Source organism: Eschrichtius robustus, chromosome 12 (assembly GCF_028021215.1).
Source record: "Eschrichtius robustus isolate mEscRob2 chromosome 12, mEscRob2.pri, whole genome shotgun sequence".
Lineage (NCBI taxonomy): Eukaryota > Metazoa > Chordata > Mammalia > Artiodactyla > Eschrichtiidae > Eschrichtius > Eschrichtius robustus.
The window spans coordinates 70,512,270-70,530,609 of NC_090835.1; the positions used below are offsets into that span (position 1 = coordinate 70,512,270).

Genomic DNA, 18,340 nt, shown 5'->3' on the forward strand with positions numbered 1-18,340 from the left:
TATCGCGGCCTCTCTTGTTGCGGAGCACAGGCTCCAGACGCGCAGGCTCAGTAGTTGTGGCTCACGGGCCCAGTCTCTCCGCGGCATGTGGGATCTTCCCAGACCAGGGCTCGAACCTGTGTCCCCTGCATTAGCAGGCAGGTTCTCAACCACTGTGCCACCGGGGAAGCCCAAGGTATTTTTTAGATGTGATTAACATTTACATCAATTGACACTGAGTAAAGCTGATTAACATAATTTGGTTTGATTAGCATAATGCGGTTGAGCCTCATCCAATCAGTTGAAGGCCTAAGAGAAAAGACTGAGGTCCATCTTCTCCCTCCTACCACCACCAGGAAGAAGGATTCTGCCTCTAGACTGCCTTCAGACTCAAGACTGCAACATCAGTTCCTGCTGAAATTGCCATTCAGCCAGCCTGCCTTACAGATTATGGACTTGCCAGCCTGCACGATCACGTGAGCCAATTCCCTACAATAAATTTCTGTCCCTCTGTCTCTGTCTCTGTCTCTCTACATATATACATATGTATATTAGAGAGAGAGGGAGAGAGAGAGAGAGAGAGAGAGAGAGAGAGAGAGAGAGAGAGAGAGAGAGAGAGAGAGAGATTGGTTCTATTTCTCTGGAGAACCCTAATACAGTAGGTCTGAATGTAAGTTGTTTTCTTGTTTGGTAAACCATTCTTAATGTGAATGACTTTGCATGATCTAAGTGGTTGGACAGGTGCAGGAGGTCTGGGAGACCTCATCAGGTCTTCTTGTCTCTCCCTCAACTTCTGAGCAGGCTTGGACTTAAACTTGCAGTCACAAATAAGCATTAGGAATGAAGATCTGACTCCTCCTCTGCTAACCCCCCACCCCCGTTAGTGTAAATACCTTACACTCCAGACTTAGGGTGACCCATCATCCTGTTTGCCTGCAGTTGAGAGGTTCCTTGGATGTGGAACTTAAAATGTTAAAACTCAGACCAAGGGTCATCCTATACAGAGCCTAGATGGAGGGAAGATGTTGCAAAATACATGGTACATGCACCTCATTACTTGTCTAAAATTTGAAAAGTTCTGCATTCTGAAACCCATTTGTCCCCAGATGTTTTGGATGAAGGACTGTGGATCTGGTTGTTCATAGACTATCTCTGGAAGGAGGCACAAGCAGCCAGCCACAGCCTCTGGGAAGGAAATGGAAGGCTGGAGGGCAGGGATAGGAGGGAGTTTTCACTGAATATCACTTTGTATCTTTTGACTGTATTATCTCCTCCAAAAATAAATATAGGAAATTATGGGAAAACAAAGCTCTCTACTTTTGACTAAACTACAAATAGAATTTTTAAAAATTTTGAAAAAATAAATTACCTTGCTGCTGTTATTGATGCTGTCAAAGCAATATTTGCATTTCTGATTCTGCTTATTCCAGTGTATCCTGTTCTCAGAGCTGTTTGTCTGTTGAGCCCTGATTTGGGAGTCAAGAGACTTGTTTTTCATTTTCTGAGCTGAGTGCTGGGTAGGTTTATCCTGGAGCAGCAGGTGGACCCTTGCTCTTGCTTCAGCAGCATGCTCCACAGCCCCAGGCCAGTTTTTCCCTGGTTGGTAGTTGTTATTATTATTTTGAAAAACCAAGAACAATCATGCAAAGCAAGTAGAAACAGGCTGGGTCAGCTGAAAATGCCCACATGCTCCCGCCTTGGGTCTCCCGTGATATAATTAGCTGGTTTTATCCAGCGGTGAGTGGGCGGCTTGCACCGGGCAAGGCCAGAGGATGATGCAACAAAAGGCAAGCCCGGGCAAGGCCGAGCCTGAGCTGTGCCGGCCAAAGATGCTGATGTGATACACTGGGGCGGGTGGGGTGGGGGGCGTTGGACTAGGAGGGGTGGTTCAGAGCTGCAGGGGTGTGGGCGACCCAACTGCCCAGAAGGTAAAGCTGGCCTGCGCACTAAGCCTGGAGCTCCCACCCCACCTGCCCCTTCTCCCTTCCCCCAATCCCATTTAGTGACAGAATCTATTCCTGGTTCTCTCATTCTCAACCAGATGGAAGGGTCTGCTGAGAACTTCTAGAGGTAAGAAAGGGGGCCCTGTGCATGGACAGACTAAATCAGGGTTCCCAAAGCCGTGAGGCTGGAGGGTGGAGAGGTTTCAGTTATTGGGGAGATTTTTCAAAATACCTGTATACTTGTGCAGCTGGTTGACTCTCACACAATTTTAATTCAGTAGGTCCAGATGGGGCCAGAAATTGGAATAGGTTCTTAATTGTGTTAATTATTATTTTAAATGGAGCTAACTATTAATATATATTATGAGGAATAAGCCTACCTTGCACCCAGAGTTGTACATAGCACAACTCCAGGGGGCGCTGTCCACACAGACTCAGATGGTGCTAATGGTGCCCATGGAGGTAGGTGACACAGGGGACCTGCTTCCCTCCTCAGAGGCAACCACTGTCATTGTTTCTTGTGTCTTCTTCTAGAGAGAGTCTGCGTATTTGTAGGACTTGAACATTTTTCAAAAGGGGGTTCCCTTTTCTCCCATTCCCTGTGTTGAGAATGCCTGAGCTGGAGGGAAAATGGTTTAAAGGATGGAGTTCAGGCATCTGCAAAGTGATCACACAAAGTCTCACCACAGCAGGCTCCCTCCCCCCAACCAGGTCCAGGCTGGGTCCCACACAGCCCACCAAGAACCTGTCAGGGTCTCTATACCTGCATTTCAGACAATAAAAAGCTTTTTCTTAGTAATCCTCCTAGGCCCCCAGGAGGTTTTCAGATGGATTTGCTGAGTAGGGGATTTTCCTGCATTTCAGTCCAGTGACTTCTCAGCAGACTTTGATGTTGACTAGTCAAAACAAAACAAACCTATGTACAAGAAGGGGGAAATTGGGTCCTGCTGTGTGACTTTAGACAAGTCACACTGTCTCTTTGTGTCCTGGTTTCCTCCTCTGGGAACTGGGGAGCATCATGTCTACCTCGTTTTCTTTTCAACCTCTCAGCAAAGGTTGTAGCATCATGGATATGAAAGTACCCGTTTTATAGATGAAGATATTGAGGTCCAAGGTCATGCAGCTCAGAGGTCATGCACTGTTCTTCTCGTGGCCAGGTCCGGAAACTCGGCAGGAAAAAACTCTCTTGTGGGAAGAGGGGGAAGAGGAAGGGGTTCTCATCTGCCTCGCTCTTCTGCTGTGGCAGAGATGGCTAGCAGCTCATCAGACATCTGTGCCCCCCTCCAGGGACTACACAGACCCTTGATCTAAGTGGGACCGCATGACAAGTTCTTACCAATGGAATGTGGGTGGGAAATGATGCGTGTTACTTCTGAACCAGGTGTGAAGAAATGCATATACCTTCTTGATGTTCTTTCTCTTTCTCCAGCTGGAAGCAGAGATCCTGATGCCCTAGGGCATGGTGGAGCCACAGGATGGAAAGGGCCTGAGTCCCTGAATTATCACATGGAGATCAGCTACTTGCCAACCAGAACACCTCAATTGTATTCATATGTGAGTCAGAAATAAACTTCTATTGGGTTGTCACTGTAATTTGAGAGTTTATTTATTACAATGGCTAGAGTCATCCTAACACACACTCCCACTTTTCTTCCTAAGTCCAGCACTGAGCTGCTCGCATGTACCCAAAAGGAGACATCGGTAATCATTCCTCACAGCAGGTGCGGGGTTGTTAAGAACCACTGAGGGTGAGGAGAGGGAGGCATAATCTCCCTTTAGCTCTGAACTTCGGGCCACCAGCATTTGGGGATTGGGTTTGCAGCTGTTGCATTCCACAGTGGCTCTGGTGGCATCTTGACTATGTGTGACACTCAGTGCCATCCTAGGGGAGCAAAGATAAGGACAAACAGCTGATAGGAGGGGGAGCAGAGAGGGCTGCCCCCTGACTCTGCCCTGACTCTCTGCCTGTGTCATCTCAGCCAAAGCCAGCACCTCTTGGGGCCTCCATTCCACCATCTGTAACATGGGTCTAAAGCACCCATCCAGGATGGAGAGGGAGGGAGGGGGGTGGGGATGGTGAGGAGTCAGATAATGGATCTGAAATCCTGAAATGACTTTCTAGGACTCCACACTGCTATGCAATCAGAGGATCCAAACCCAAGACCCTCAGAACTTTGATGGGGCTTTTTCTTGGGAGGGGCTTAAAAATAATTTGTTAGGAAAGAAAAAAGTGAAAGAATGCATAATTCCTACTTTTTGGGAATCATTCAGAAGGCTGTTCTGAGCTAAAGATCCTGGGAGAGGGATGTCTTGGGCGCTTTGAAGGCTGGCTCAGAGGACTGAACTCAGTGTCTGTGGGCAGTTCCTCTTGTCACCAAATGTCTACCCACAGGTGTCCAGTAACCAAATGTCTACCCACAGGTGTCCAGTATATCTGAAATTCCACCATTAGTGCTTCATTCCTTTGGATTCCTTTTTATTCTTCCACAAAAATGCAAGCAATGATAATCCCAAACATGTGTGCAGTGCTTTAGACTTTTCCCAGTAATCCTGAAAGACACAGACAGGTCCAAACACCAACTGCAGGTGCTTCACCAATCATTTTTCTTCTGACAGGAAGATTGTGGGGGCAATTCTACTACTAGGTGTATGTCCAAGAGAAACTCTTGCATGTGTGACCCAAAGACATGGATAAGAATAATTAGGACTTCCCTGGCAGTCCAGTGGTTAAGACTTCGCCTTCCAATGCAGGGGGTGTGGGTTCGATCCCTGGTTGGGGAGCTGGGATCCCACATACCTTGTGGCCAAAAAATCAAAACATAAAACAGAAGCAGTGTAGTAACAAATTCAATAAATACTTAAAAAAAAAAATGGTCCAAAAGCAGAAACTAACACACCATTGTAAAGCAATTATACTCCAATAAAGATGTTAAAAAAAAAAAATGGTCCACATCAAAAAAATCTTAAAAAAAATAATTATAGCAGCCCTATGCATAATAACAGAAAACTGGAAATAACCAAAGTGCCCATTTACAGGAGAAGGGAATCACTGGATGTTAAATAACAGTGAAAATGATTGAGCCCTGTTTTAATTATGTACTGCTGCATAACAGGCCATGTTAAAACATAGTGGTGGGACTTCCCTGGCGGTCCAGTGGTTAAGACTTCGCCTTCCAGTGCAGGGGGTGCGGGTTCGATCCCTGGTCGGGGAACTGGGATCCCACATGTCTTGCGGCCAAAAAACCAAAAAACGTAAAACAGAAGCAATATTGTAACAAAATTCAATAAAGACTTAAAAAAAAAAAACCATAGTGGCAACCACGATCATTTATTTGCTCACAATTCTACAGTTTAGGCAGGGGCTCACTGGGGATGGCTTGTCTCTACTCCATGTGGCTTCAACTGGGGAGGATTAACTGAGGGTGAAAGGTCAACTTTTAAAATGGTCCTACTCATGTGGTTGGCATGTTGATGCTGGCGGTCAGCTAGGAGATCACCTGGAGCTATTGTGTGTGGGGGAGTAGTCTTGGTTATCTTGCATGTGGCCTCCACATGACTTCTCTCAGCATGGTGGTCTCAGAGTAATCAAACTGCTCACGTGGTGTCTCAAGTTCCTCAAGAATGCAAAAGCAGAAGTTGCTAGACCTTCTTAAGTCTTAGGCCTAGAACAGGCACAGAATTACCCATTCTATTGGCTAAAAGAGTCGTAAGCCAGACAGATTCAAGGGGAGGCAACGTCAAAAGAGTGCAAATACCCAGAGCTGTACTTCATTGGGTGCCACAGACTTGCACAAACCACAATCACCCATAGCCATATGGATAAATCTTAGGTAGGCTATGCTGCAGGAATAAATAAGCTTCACATTTCACTGACTTCATATAACAAAAGATTATTTCTTTCTCACATACATGTCTTACACAAGTCGGTGGGGTGCTTGGCTCCACACAGCCACTCAGGAACTTAGGCTGAGGGAGGATCTGCCATAGTGAGGTGGCACCATCTGGGACATGAGACCTCACTTTTGCCACAGCCAGGGAGGACAGAAAGGCTGGAGAATTTCACTTGACCTCAGCTCTAAGGAGGAAAATGTCACTTATGTTCACATTTCATTGGCTAGAACCAGTCACGTTACCCAGTCTAAACTACAGGAGGGGCTGGGAAATGTAGGAGAGCACATAGAAAAATGGAAAAGCATTACTGTCTTGGTCACATGTGATAAAACTATTGAAAACAAAGGAAAGTTCAACATAAAATAGTGTACACTGCAAGATAGTGTTTATTTTGGGGTAGGGGAGGAAGGGTCAGCATAGGAGAGGAAATCATAGGAAGGTGTCAATGATTTATAATGTTCTAATTCTTGGGTTGAGCAGTGAGTGTTAATTATATTATTTTTTAATGAATAAATGAGTAAATAGATGAATGAATAAATAAAAGAGAGGGCTGAGAAGCAGTGGCACTGAAGCCTAACCTCAGAATGCAGGCCAAAAATGGCTCTTCCATAAATATTCACTGAGATTAGGCTGAGGCTGCTAGGCCTTGAAGGTACAAAGATGAATAAAATATGGGCTCATCCTCTCTAGGTTCCCATCTCAGAGGATGCAGTAGGCACATGAACCAGGCAAGCCAGTAAAGCACAGTGGAGTATATTGCTTACCAGGGGCTCTGGGAGCCAGAAGAAGCCCGGAGAAAGCCTTGCCTCAAGGGGTCATATGTGTCAGGTCATGAAGGATCAGTAGGAGTTCAATGGGTGGAGAAAGGAGTGGAGGTGGGACATATTGGTCAGGAACACTCATTCCAAGAAGAGGGAACAATATGTGCAAAGGCACAGAGAGCCCTTCACTCCTCAGGTGGTCTGTGTTCACAACATTCCCTCACCACCCTCTAGTACCTAAATGATATGATCAACGCATTCACACTGTGCTGTGCCACCCAGAACCCTCTGCAGGATTCAGGCACTCATTTGACCCACTGATTTCTATGTGCCAGTCACTATGCTAAGCATTTTGCCTATATGATCTTATTTTATGAAGAACAGAACTTAATACTATAGAAATGAATTTCTAATGGTGAAATTTCAGGCTTAGACAAGGTGAAATTGCTAGCTCAGGGAAGCTGGAAGTATTTGGCACAAATTCTGTCACAAATTCCTCTACCTCACTGTATGGTCAATCCTGATCTTTGTACTGGCTGGGTAAAACCCCCAGAAGGTCGGGGGGTGGAGTTGGGGGAGCTCCCAATCTCATTCTTCCTTTTAAAAAAAAGCAAGTGGGACTTCTGCTCAATAATATAATAATGTCTCTGTTCTGCCTCTTCTCTGGGGGTCTCACTTCTTGGGATCCTGTGTGGAGGTGAATTCCACTGAAAGCTGACTGCCCCTGTTCGGGACTCCCCAGGCCTTTTCTGAGAAAACAGTGACATTGTTCCCAGCACTTCCCCCTGCTTCCTGGGCAGCTCCTGTGGCCACCATTGAGCCTTCCTCACATCCTCCTTCTTCAGGCTAGGGCTTCTACCTTTCCTTTCCGTCATCACGTCCCTCCTGGATGGGGGCTGACCTGGATCCTCTGCTCTCTCAGGCTGAGTCTCCCTACATCCCTAAGCTGCCTGCTTCCTTGGGAGCAGGCCCGGGCAGCAGGCTGTGGTCCTGACTAGCATTCAGGCCCTCAGGAACATGTCCTAACATGTTGAGCCCTGGCATAGAAAAAGCTGGTGGCTGTTTTGTCCTTGGGGCTGCCTGCTGTCAGAGAAGAGGGGGGTGGTAGGAGACAGGAGACCCCCAGAGACCCTAGGGAGACCGTGGTCTGAGTTCCTATGAACAGAATATGTGATTTGCAGCAGATTCCTTGGGACTGGCCTGGGATCGTGTGTGTGTGTGTGTGTGTGTGTGTGTGTGTGTGTTTTGGGAGTTAGATCTTGCGTGTGGCTTCTAACAACCTGCTTCTTTGCTTCTTCAGGGCAGAAGTCCTCCTTTAAGAGCATACCTGGCTACACATTCAAGTGTATGGTTGGAAACTTTTTTTTTTAAGTGCTGAACAGTACTAGACACTCAGTAGGCGCTTAATAAATATTTGTTGAATTCTGTTGTGGTGGTGGTGGTGAGCTAGAAGTTATAAAAAAAAAATTCACTTCCCAACAAAAACAACAAAAAGAATTATTTCATTGTGAAGCTCAGGACCACAAAACTTTAAATAATTCAATACAAGCCTTCATTAAATTTTTTTCCCAAAGTAAACAGACAGACAATGTCAAGTCTATTTGAAATGTCTGAAGGCCAAGGGGATTCGAGGCAGTAGGAGGATATGCCCATCTTCTGCTGGACATTTGACAACCCAGCCTTTGGGTGGTGTGGGTACGGGTGTGTTGGAGGTGGGGAGGGTGGAACTGGGGGAGGAGGGGGCTGGTCCTGGGGTCTTGGCCTTTTTGAGGCCCTTCTGAAGTCCTGGCCTGATTCCAAAATTAGGTAGGCAAGGGGGTCTGGTAATGTGCCCTCCCACCCCTACCCAGGCTCCTGTCCCAGCAGTAGAGGAGAAGGAGGCCTGTCTTCCCTGAGGTCAGCTGCATTAGAGGAAATAGACTGGGCATGTCTGGGCAGAGATTTCCAGACACTGAACAGCCCTAGATGTCAGTAATTGTAGCTGTTCCAAGCCTGGATTCTATTTCTTAGATTTATGTTCAGATTAACACTCTGTTCTCTGCAATTTTTTAAAAGGAGAAACTGCAAATGTTTTAGGTGAAGGAAGGAAGCAAAGGTGGGGTGCAAGTGGGGCTAGGGGTGTGGAGCAGCGGGGCACCTCACTTGCTTTTGTATCTGTCAGAAGCACCGGTGGACGTTTCCAGAATTGTCTTTCATCAGTATACTGCCTCAGTATACTGCCTCGAAATGAGGGGTGCAGGGCATTTCCCTCATTCTAGAGCCACTGAAACAGAGAAGGCAACAAGCAGAGAGCTCTGGATGAGAGGCAAAAGGCCTATGTTCCAACCATCGCCATTTATTTGCTGTGTTATGAGTCAGGCCACTGAACTCTGAGCCTCGGTTTCCCAGCAGCGTATGTGGGCTGTGTGGGGACTACCCAGGAGCTAACTCACCCACCAAATCTTTCTCCCCTTCCTAGCCATCAAATCTGCTTCAATCACAGAGCTTTCTTCTGCTGAGGTGAGAGGGAGGTGGGTGTAGGGAGTGAGGAGGAGAGGGTGGGAAAGTTAGTTCAGTGTCCCATTTCCCCTGGAGACCAGGTTGGCCCTTTCTTAGCAGTGTGCCCAGTTCTCTCTTCCCTGGAGCATTTGACAAATAACTTCTCATCCCTTTAGTTCTGTGGGCCTCGGTTTCCTTATCTGTGAAATAAAGGGAATTAAATCCTTTCTGGCCTCCAAGAATGCTTCGTTGGGGTCTCTGGGTGCCTCAGGTAATGGGCAGAGGTGGTGTAGTGAGGGATCCATGGGAATAGAGGTGGTGTAGTGGGGCTTTTCTGGGAATTGCAAAGTGAGGTTTTTTGTTTTTTTTTAAAAATTATTTAAGGATTTTTATTTATTAATGACACTCCTCATGGTCTATTCAGCTGCTTTGGGTAAACCCTTGCCCAGAGTCAGTTGGTGGTGGGCCAGAGAGGGGGCTCCTCGGTCCTAACAATGTCGACCCCTCCGGGGGGGCGGCAACTCACTCCCCACCTGAAAAAAACAGATTTGGGGCTCAGTTCGAAGGGAAATGTGTCATGTGTACAAACCCAGGCGCGGGTAGTGGGGAGGAGGGAAGCGCCCTCCTGCAGCACGCGAGGTTGGCCGCAGAGGTTTCCAGAGCGCTGTTGAGAGCGCAGGGGAGGGGCAGTTGTCCCCCCGAGGCCGGTCCCCGGCGCGCCGTGGGCGGAGCGGCCGGTCCCGCCTCCAGCCCTTTTATAAGGCGAGCGCAGGCGGCGCCAGCTTAGGTGTGAGCAGCTGCCCGAGTCGGGAGCTGGGCGACCAGGAGCTGGGCGCGGATCCACTGAGACAGCGAGACCCTCAGAGGAGGTGAGGGAGCCAGGGCAGGCAAGAGCGAATCCCGGGCTGCGGCTCTGAGCTGAGCCGAGCGTGTCCGCGTGTGTGTCCGCGCACCTCCGTGGGTGTATGTCCGCAGCGGCGTGTGTGTACTGTGTTCACAGGTGAATGGCGTGCGTGGGTCCGTGCTTGGGGCTCGGTTTTGCGCACACCGTAGTCTATATGTGCGCGTGGGACAGGGGCCGGGATGTGTCGGAGATTCCGGGAGGGGAGAGGGAGCATTAATACCAGAGATCTCCGCCACGCTCCCTCCGCTTGAAGCTCAGCTGGGGCGAGGGACGGCGTGGACCGGGCGAAGGGTGAGCCCGGGGTCCCAGGCTTGGTGCGCTCGCGGCGTGGGGATGAAGCCCTGTTCGCGGAGGGGTCCGGGAGGGGTGGGGAAAGCCGAGCCGAGCAGGTTCATCTGGGATCCGCTCCCGGGAGGCTCTCGGATCCAATCGGTGCCATCCCGGCCCAGAACCGAGGTCTGGGTCCCCAACGCTGCCGTGTCCGCCAATAGGCTGGGCGCTGAGGTCAGCGCGGGCTGTGTCTCCGGCCTTTGGGAACGTGTCGGGACACGTCCCTTAAGGGCTAGCGAGGAGGTGACTCACGGTGACAAGAAGACCCCAGGGAACGGGGCCGGGTGAGGTCAGAACCCCGCCAGTGCTGGGAGACGGCGGCTCCCCCAGAAGTCCCCTTCCCTGCCTCTCCACGGTCTCTGTCCCCCCGTCAGCACAGTGACCTATTTGGCTGGCACAGAGTGTTCCCAGGAAAGCCGGGACACCGGGAGGTCCAGGACCGGGTGTCCGGTCCCCGCCCCGCGGCGCGCCCTCGAGGACCCGGAGCCGCGGCCCGGCGCTGAGTGGGCTTGCGCCAGCCAGTCAGTTAGGGAAGCGCAGAAACTGGACCTACCTCTCTCCCACCGCTGCCGGGAGAACCCCGGCCCAGCCTGCCCCTGGGTCGGACGGACGGATTCAGGGGCGGGGGCCGAGCCCTGCTCTGCGGGGCGGCGGGGCACACAGTCCCCGCCAAGGGAGGAAGGGGGTGAGGGGTCGTGTCTTTGAGGGATGGGGCTTCGGGGTGCGACGCCGCTCCGGACCTCCGTCGCCTGCATTCGGGGGCTCCGGGCGCCCCCAACCTAGTCCAGAATTCCCTCTCCGAGGGCGACACGGCTGAGCAGGAGGGCGAGTCGCCCTTCGGGCGCCGCCGCCCAGCGCGGACCACGGTGCGTCCGCCTTGTCTGCCTTATCAGGGGCCTCCGGGGGACACGCGCCTTCCCCGTGGGGACAAGAATCTTGGAACTGGTTTGGTAATTTAGGGCGCCCAGGCAGCTCCCTCCTTCCTTCCCTTCCTCCACGTTGCGTTTCGGAGAGGACTTAAGAGCGGTTTTGTTTTCGTTGCTCCCGTCTATTTTTATTTTCCAGGGATCTGACTCATCCCCTGCTTTGGGCGTGGAGATAAGGTGGAGGGACCAGATCTCGGCGCGCCTGTGCTTGCGGTGTGTGTGTGTGTGCGCGCGCGCGTGTGTCACAAGAGGCGGCGCGAGAGCGCGCGGTTTCCCAACAGTGGCGGGGGTTTTGGAAGCCTAGCTGGCTCAGCGTGACGTGTTCGCGGCTCCCGATCCCCCTCCCGCTCCCCCTCCCCACCCGGGGGTGACGTGCAGCCGGAGTGGAAGCGAAGTTTTGGCGGGCTGGGAGCTCTGTGCAGGAAACTGACTCATCACAACTCCCTGCCGCTGTCCCAGGCTCTGCCCACGCACCTCCCACCCCGCGCGTGATTTGCTGTAGGCCAGCGCCCCCTTCTGGCCCCAGCGCTAATAGCAAACACGCCTTCCCGCGGAAGGAGGCTTCACCCGCCTTTGCTTCCCGCCGCTATTCCAGTGCTGATCTGAGGTCGCTCCCCCGCCTCTTAAAAGGAGTACCCTATTGGTTCAGCAGTGTTTATTGAGAGCTTACCATTTATTTGGGTATGAAAATATGGTTGAAGTCTAAGGCACGAAGGCCAACAAAGGAAGCTATTCTCAGTTACTTGTTTGTAAAACAAGAGTTTGTGTTTGTTTTCTCTGAGGTGGGAGTTATAATAATGGGCATGAGAGCAGATTTTGGTGGGGAGCCTATGAGAGCCGAAAGGGAAGGGGTGGCAGAAGTAGAGATGGTCGCTGCCTGGATTCTGGTCCCATCTTTAGCTCCTAGAAACTAGGGAATATCCAGCTCCCTGATAAAGCCCTAGGTGGGCTTCTCCATGTACCAATGAAGCACTGAGATCCATAGTGTCTATGCAGGATATTCTGTGTGTCCCCTCTTGGCTGGCACCCCAAGCATGTCCATCTGGAGAACTGTCAAACACTTGAATTTAATTGGTCTGGGGAAGGAGGGGCCTGTCAGTCTACATTTTGAAAAAGCTCAAGTGTCTCTGATGGGTCTCTCTGGTTAAGAAACCTCAAAATTAGAGAGGGAGTAGGGTTCAACACCAGAGCACAGAACCCAGGGCATTCAGGCCTGGGTTCAAATCCTGGCTGTGCCACTTGTGAGCTGTGTGACCTTGGGAAAGTTACTTAACTTCTCTGAGCCTTGGTTACCTCTTCGGTAAAAGAGCTAATGTACCCACTTTTTCAGAAAATTAATATTTGTAAACTTCTTAGAACAGGCCTTGGCACATAAAATATATAAATAAATCTCAATCTTGCCCTGAAGAGAGTGAGCAAAGGTTATTTGTGGGCTTTGCCCACTGCACTATGTAACCCCTCTCTATGTGGCAGTGGCCCTTGATCCTTTTAACTGTGTGGTTTTGGGGCAAGTCTCATAACTCCTGCCCTTTTAACTTGATCTGAGGTCACCTAGTGCCTCCCCTCCCCTATCAGCTGAGACGTCGTGTTGTGAGCTCCACTCACTGTGAGAGGTGGAGTGGGGAGGGGTAGGTGTGGTGTGGGTTCAGGGCTTCCTGTCCCAGAAGGTCACTCAGCAGAGCTTTCACCCTCAGAGCCTGCAAAGCAGGACTTGTCCCCGGAAAACCCAGTCCCTGTCAAGGTTGTGCAGGAGCTCATCCTGGAGTCAGGCCAGAGCAGGGCAGGTAGGTGCCAGCACTCCCTCATGGGCAAACTCATCCTTAGTTTTCCCTCTCCTGAAGTGGGAGGAGAGCAACCAGGTAGACCGGTGCCGGTGCCTTTAATTTTCTTTGCCTGAAAAATGGGTTCCTTGGATGCAGGCAAAATGGGGCAGGGGCTTCCAGGTTGTCTAGACTTCAGGTCACCTGATGTGCCTGGCAGGATGTGGCTCAGCCTGGGAGAAGTCATCTCCCTGCCCTGCCCTGCCTCGCTCCTCCTCACCCCCAGGCTGCCTGCATGATGACATCCTTGGGAAAGGCCCTCAGCGCACAACACCTGTCAGCTGCTGTCTGAAGGAGGCAGTGGCCCAGGTGGAGTGATGGGGAGGAGCTCAGGCAGAACTAAAGGCAGAGAGAAATAATAATATTTTCCAAGCGCTTCTATATACTAGGTACTGCTCTAAGTACGTTATCTACATTAACTCAGTTAATCCTCACATATGTCCTCTGAGACATTCACTATTGCTGTCTCCATTTTATAGATGAGGAAAATAGAGCCCAGAGAAGTTAAGCCACTTGTCCAGGTTCACCCAGCAGAGCCTGGATTCCAACCCAGGTGGTCTGGTTCCGGAGCCCTCACTTTTAACCACCAAGATACAGCCTCCCCACTCTGTTCCATCTGCCTTGCCTGGAGGGACCCACTGATCAACTGCTTGAGCATGCTTCTACAGCCCTGCTCTTTAGACTTGCATGCAGTCCCATTTTACAGATGAGGAAATTGAGGCCTAGAGACATTAAGTGACTTTTTAAAAGTTGAGATAGTAAGTGGCAGAGCTAGGACTAGAACCCAGGTGTTTTTTACCCTGAAGTCCAGGGTAGTTTTAAGTAGCTGAGCAGGATTACTCCACATGAGCATCTAGATGGAGGGTTTCAGGAGGCTCGAGGAGCTGTCCATTTACTTGGGAATTGACCTCCTGGCCAGGTCTGGGGTTAGGAAACTGCTGGACTCTGGCCATTCACACATGCTTGGGGCATTCACACCCATGAGGGACACCTCAGGGGGGAAAACAAATTGATTTTACCTGATAATACCTGGTGGTAAACAGGACCCTGATCCCTGCTATTGCAATAAACCTGCCTTTGTTGACATACATAAACTTGCCCTTCAGCTGCCCACTTCCCCAGTGACCTTGGGGTGCCAGGCTGGCTGAGCTCTGCCCCAGCCCTGTGTGTGTTGCTGGGGGGTTGGGAGAGCCTGTGGGAGGGAAGTGGGGGAAAATCAGCCGGAAGGGACCAGAGTGATCCTCTCACCTCACGTTCTAGTAAGAAGACCTCGCCTGAGGTTACAGAGTGAAGCATGGCCGGGTAAGGGAGGGTCCAATTTCTCCGGTGACCAGGGTCTTACTTGTGTTCCAGCTGCAGGCACCATGTCAGAGCCATGCAGGGATGCCCGTCAGATCCCGCGCAGCAGCAAGGCGTGCCGCCGCCTCTTTGGCCCGGTGGACAGCGAGCAGCTGCGCCAGGACTGCGACGCTCTGATGGCCAGCTGCGTGCAGGAGGCCCGAGAGCGATGGAACTTCGACTTTGTCACCGAGACACCACTGGAGGGTGACTTCGCCTGGGAGCGCATGAGGGGCCTTGGCCTGCCCAAGCTCTACCTGCCTGCAGGGCCCCGGGGGACCCGGGACGACCTGGGAGGGGGCAAGTGGCCGAGCACCTCATCTGCCCTGCTGCAGGGGACATCTCAGGAGGACCACGTGGACCTGTCGCTGTCCTGCACCCTCGTGCCTCGCTCCCCTGAGCGGCCTGAGGGGTCCCCGGGAGGGCCGGGCACCTCCCAGGGACGAAAACGGCGACAGACCAGCATGACAGGTGAGGACAAGTGCAGAGAAGGATACTGCAAGGGATCAAGACTCCCAGAATTCATGGTGCAAAGGCTGAACTATCTGGCCCAGCTTCCTCATACCTCAGAGGGGGAAACAGGCCCAGAGAGGGGAAGTGACCTGCCTGAGGTCACACAGCTAGCCTGCTGCCAAGACCAACCAGCCAACATTTATTTGGAACGTTGATTATATGCCAGGCCCTTTGCTAAGTTTCTAGATTTCTTTCAGTCCTTATAGCAATCCTATACTATAAGACATTCTTGCCATCCTTCTGTAGGCAAAGAAACAAGGCTCAGAGAGGTAGAATGATTTGCCTAAGGTCCCGCAATGAATTTGCAGTGGAGAGAAAGCTAATGAGAATTTCCTGGCTGTCCTGTTCAAACTTAACTCCCCTTCCCCATCACAGATACACACCTCCAACCCCCCTTCCCTGCCTATTTTTCTCTTTTTGGCACTTTTTAAACTATCAACAGCTACTTCCTTATCTTGATATTGTCCATCTCCCCAACTGGGATATTATCTCCACAAGAAAGGAATCTGTATCTCTGTTGTTCATTGCTGAATCCTCAGCACCTAGGATGGTGTCTGACACATAGCAGGTGCTTGAGGAAAACTGAATGAATGATGCTTACATTTGAATATTAAGTATGCCAGGCCTTCGACCAGTCTTTTTATTTTTTTTATTTTTTACTTTAAAATTTTATTATTATTACTGTTTTTTTTTTTTTTTTTTTTTTTTTGGCTGCACCATGCACGGCTTGCAGGATCTTAGTTCACTGACCAGGGATTGGACCTGGGCCCTTGGCAGTGAAAGCATGGAGTCCTAACCACTGGACCACCAGGGAATTCCCCATCAACCAAAGCCTTTTAGAGAGCATTTCATTTAATCCTCAGAGCACCATACCAGTGTTATCCTCATTTTACAGGTGAGGAAACTGAGGCTTGGAGAGATGCAGCCAAGAATCCCACAGCTAATTTGCAGCTGGGTCAGAACTAACAATAACGATAATGATGATAATAATAATAGCTAACTTTATATGGCCCAGGCATCGTGCAGAACACTTTTCATGGATTATCTAATGGAATCCCCAGAGCAGTGCTATCCGATAGAACTCTGTAAAGATGCAAATGTCCAGTGCCGCTGGCCACATATGGCCGCCAAGTACTTGACATCTGGCTAGTGTGACCGAGGAATTGAATTTTTCATTTTGTTTAATGTTAGTTAATTTAAATAACCACATAGGATTAGTGGCTACTGTATAGGGCAGCTTGGCTTAAAGCCGGCCCATGGGCGTAGGTCCTATTATTAATCACATCTGTGATGCGTGGTGGGATGCTCTGGAAATGCTCCTCTGGGAGATGGGCCAGAAGTTGCCAGAGTTCTTCCCTGTACTTGGCAGTGTGTCCCTCTGGCCCTGGGGAGGGGTTCTGGCCCCTCTGCAGTTTGCGTTGGATGGGTGGTTCTGCTGTGCCCTCTTCCTCCTGGCCTGGCTGACTTCTGTTCTCTCTCCTCAGATTTCTATCACTCTAAACGCCGGCTGATCAGCTCCAAGAGGAAGCCCTAAACCAGCCGCTGGAAGCTAGGTCCTCCTGGAAACAAGGGGGCCACTGCAGGCCTCTTCTACATCTTTTGCCTGATTCCTTCAGTTTGTGTGTCTTAATTATTATTTGTGTTTTAATTTAAACTCCTCCTCATGTATATACCCTGCTTGCCCCCTCCCTCCCCATACCCCCAGCCTCTGGCATTAGAATTATTTAAAAAAAAATTAGATAGCAGAAAAATAGGCTTATTAGAGTGCTAGGTATTTTTATTATGTGAACTATTATTTAAGCCCTCCTCATCCTTTGCTGTCCATTTCCTCTCTCCCTGAGGTACGGTGAGGCTGGCACAACCCTCACCCGCTGGCTGGTACTCTCTGGAGGTACCTGGCCCCTCCCCTCACCGTCTGATGGGTGTTACAAAATTCTGCCCCTTTCCCGCATTCTCAGACCTGAATTCCTTGTAATTTGAGAAGTAAACAGATAGCACTTTGAAGGGGACCCAACAGAGTGGGGGGCATCATCGAAACTTTGAGGTCCCCTCACTCCCCTCTAAGGTTGGGCAGGGTGACCTTGAAGTGGGCACAGCCTGGAACAAGGCTGGGGATTTGATACCCTCGTGGCCCTTGATAACCCCCTCGGTCCCGTGAAGGCGTGGGGAAGGTCGGGTCCCGTAGCAGACCACCCCACCTCCCCTCCACCCGCAGGGGAGCCGGCCTCAGTGTTTGGCTTCGCCTTCCCCTGCACTTTTCTAGGAGCCCCAGAGGCCCCTCTTTCCCAGCTGGGCTCTCAGTCCCTCTCTGCTCCTCTCCCTTCCTCCATGTCCTTTCCCTTTTGTACCTTCTCAGCCCTGGGTGGCAGCTCCGGGGTGCCTGTCCCCCCAACTCAGTGGACTGGAAGGGGAAGGGGCATGCTAGAAGTAGGGTTCCCCAGTTCTACCTCAGGCAGCTCAAGCAGTGACCACCCCCTCCTCTTAGCTCTTGGGATGGTGGTCCTGGATGGTCAGACAGGCCTCCTTGAATGGGGACCTCTCTATGTGAGGGGTATGTGGGTGAGGAGCAGGAGGGAGATTGTGACGCCAGCCCCTGGAACTCATCCAAGGACGTTTTCCATTTGCCCCACCCCTCCCCCATTTCATTGCACTTTGAATAGCAACTGAACAAGGAGTTAGGTGTTTTATGATGGCGGGAGTAGAGGCTATGGATAGGGCACACTAAGTGGGTGGATATGGGCCCGGGGAGCTGTGAGTTGTTGTCTTTCCTGGCACTGAACCACTTGGTGGCTCTGACCCCAGACACCTTCCAGCTCCTGTAACATCCTGGCCTGGACTGTTTTCTCCTGGCTCCCATATGTCCTGGTTCTTCTGTCTCCACCTAGACTGTAAACCTCTCAAGGGCAGGGAATAAGTCCTGTACTGCCCTGTGTCCTTCAAAGCCCTTCCCACAGTGCTGGGTATACAATAGGTGCTCAATAAATATTTCTGGTGACTTCACTTGTAATATTACTGTTGTCGTCAATACACCTTGTTATTTATAAGAACAAGTAGGTGGAGGTTTTTTGGATTGTTTTTATAATTAAAAAAATTAAGCACTTAAATTTTAAAAATGCAGAAAGCTTAGCAAATAGAAAGACCAAGACTATAAAACAAAAAGCAGACAACAATAACAAAACAAAATAATAAATCATCACACCTCTGCAGATTGCCACTGTCAATATTTTGGTTTCTTGTGTGTGTGGTTTTTTTAGTAAAGAATATATTGTTACTCATCAGGGAAATGCAAATTAAAACCACAATAAGATACACACCTACCAGAATGACTAAGATGAAAAAGACTGACAATGCCAAATGTTGGCAAGGATATGGAGCAACTGGAACTCTTATACCTTCTGATGGAAGTATAAACTATTTTAACTACTTTGGAAAACTCTTTGGCAATATCTCCTAAAGA

The 18,340-nt window shown here is 50.2% G+C and overlaps 1 protein-coding gene and 1 long non-coding RNA gene across 2 annotated transcripts; both read left to right on the forward strand.

Annotated features, from left to right (window-relative positions):
• The first annotated feature begins 1,819 nt into the window (after positions 1-1,819).
• Positions 1,820-3,515, forward strand: LOC137774169 (uncharacterized). The gene is made up of 2 exons (XR_011075782.1): positions 1,820-2,049; positions 3,352-3,515. It is a non-coding gene; the product is annotated as an uncharacterized lncRNA (long non-coding RNA).
• A 6,307-nt stretch (positions 3,516-9,822) lies between these two features.
• On the forward strand, positions 9,823-17,883 carry CDKN1A (cyclin dependent kinase inhibitor 1A). Its single transcript, XM_068557592.1, has 3 exons — positions 9,823-9,921; positions 14,386-14,841; positions 16,368-17,883. The coding sequence occupies exons 2-3, from the start codon at positions 14,397-14,399 to the stop codon at positions 16,415-16,417; spliced, it is 495 nt and encodes a 164-aa protein (XP_068413693.1). The 5' UTR covers positions 9,823-9,921; positions 14,386-14,396; the 3' UTR covers positions 16,418-17,883.
• Positions 17,884-18,340: the final 457 nt, after the last annotated feature.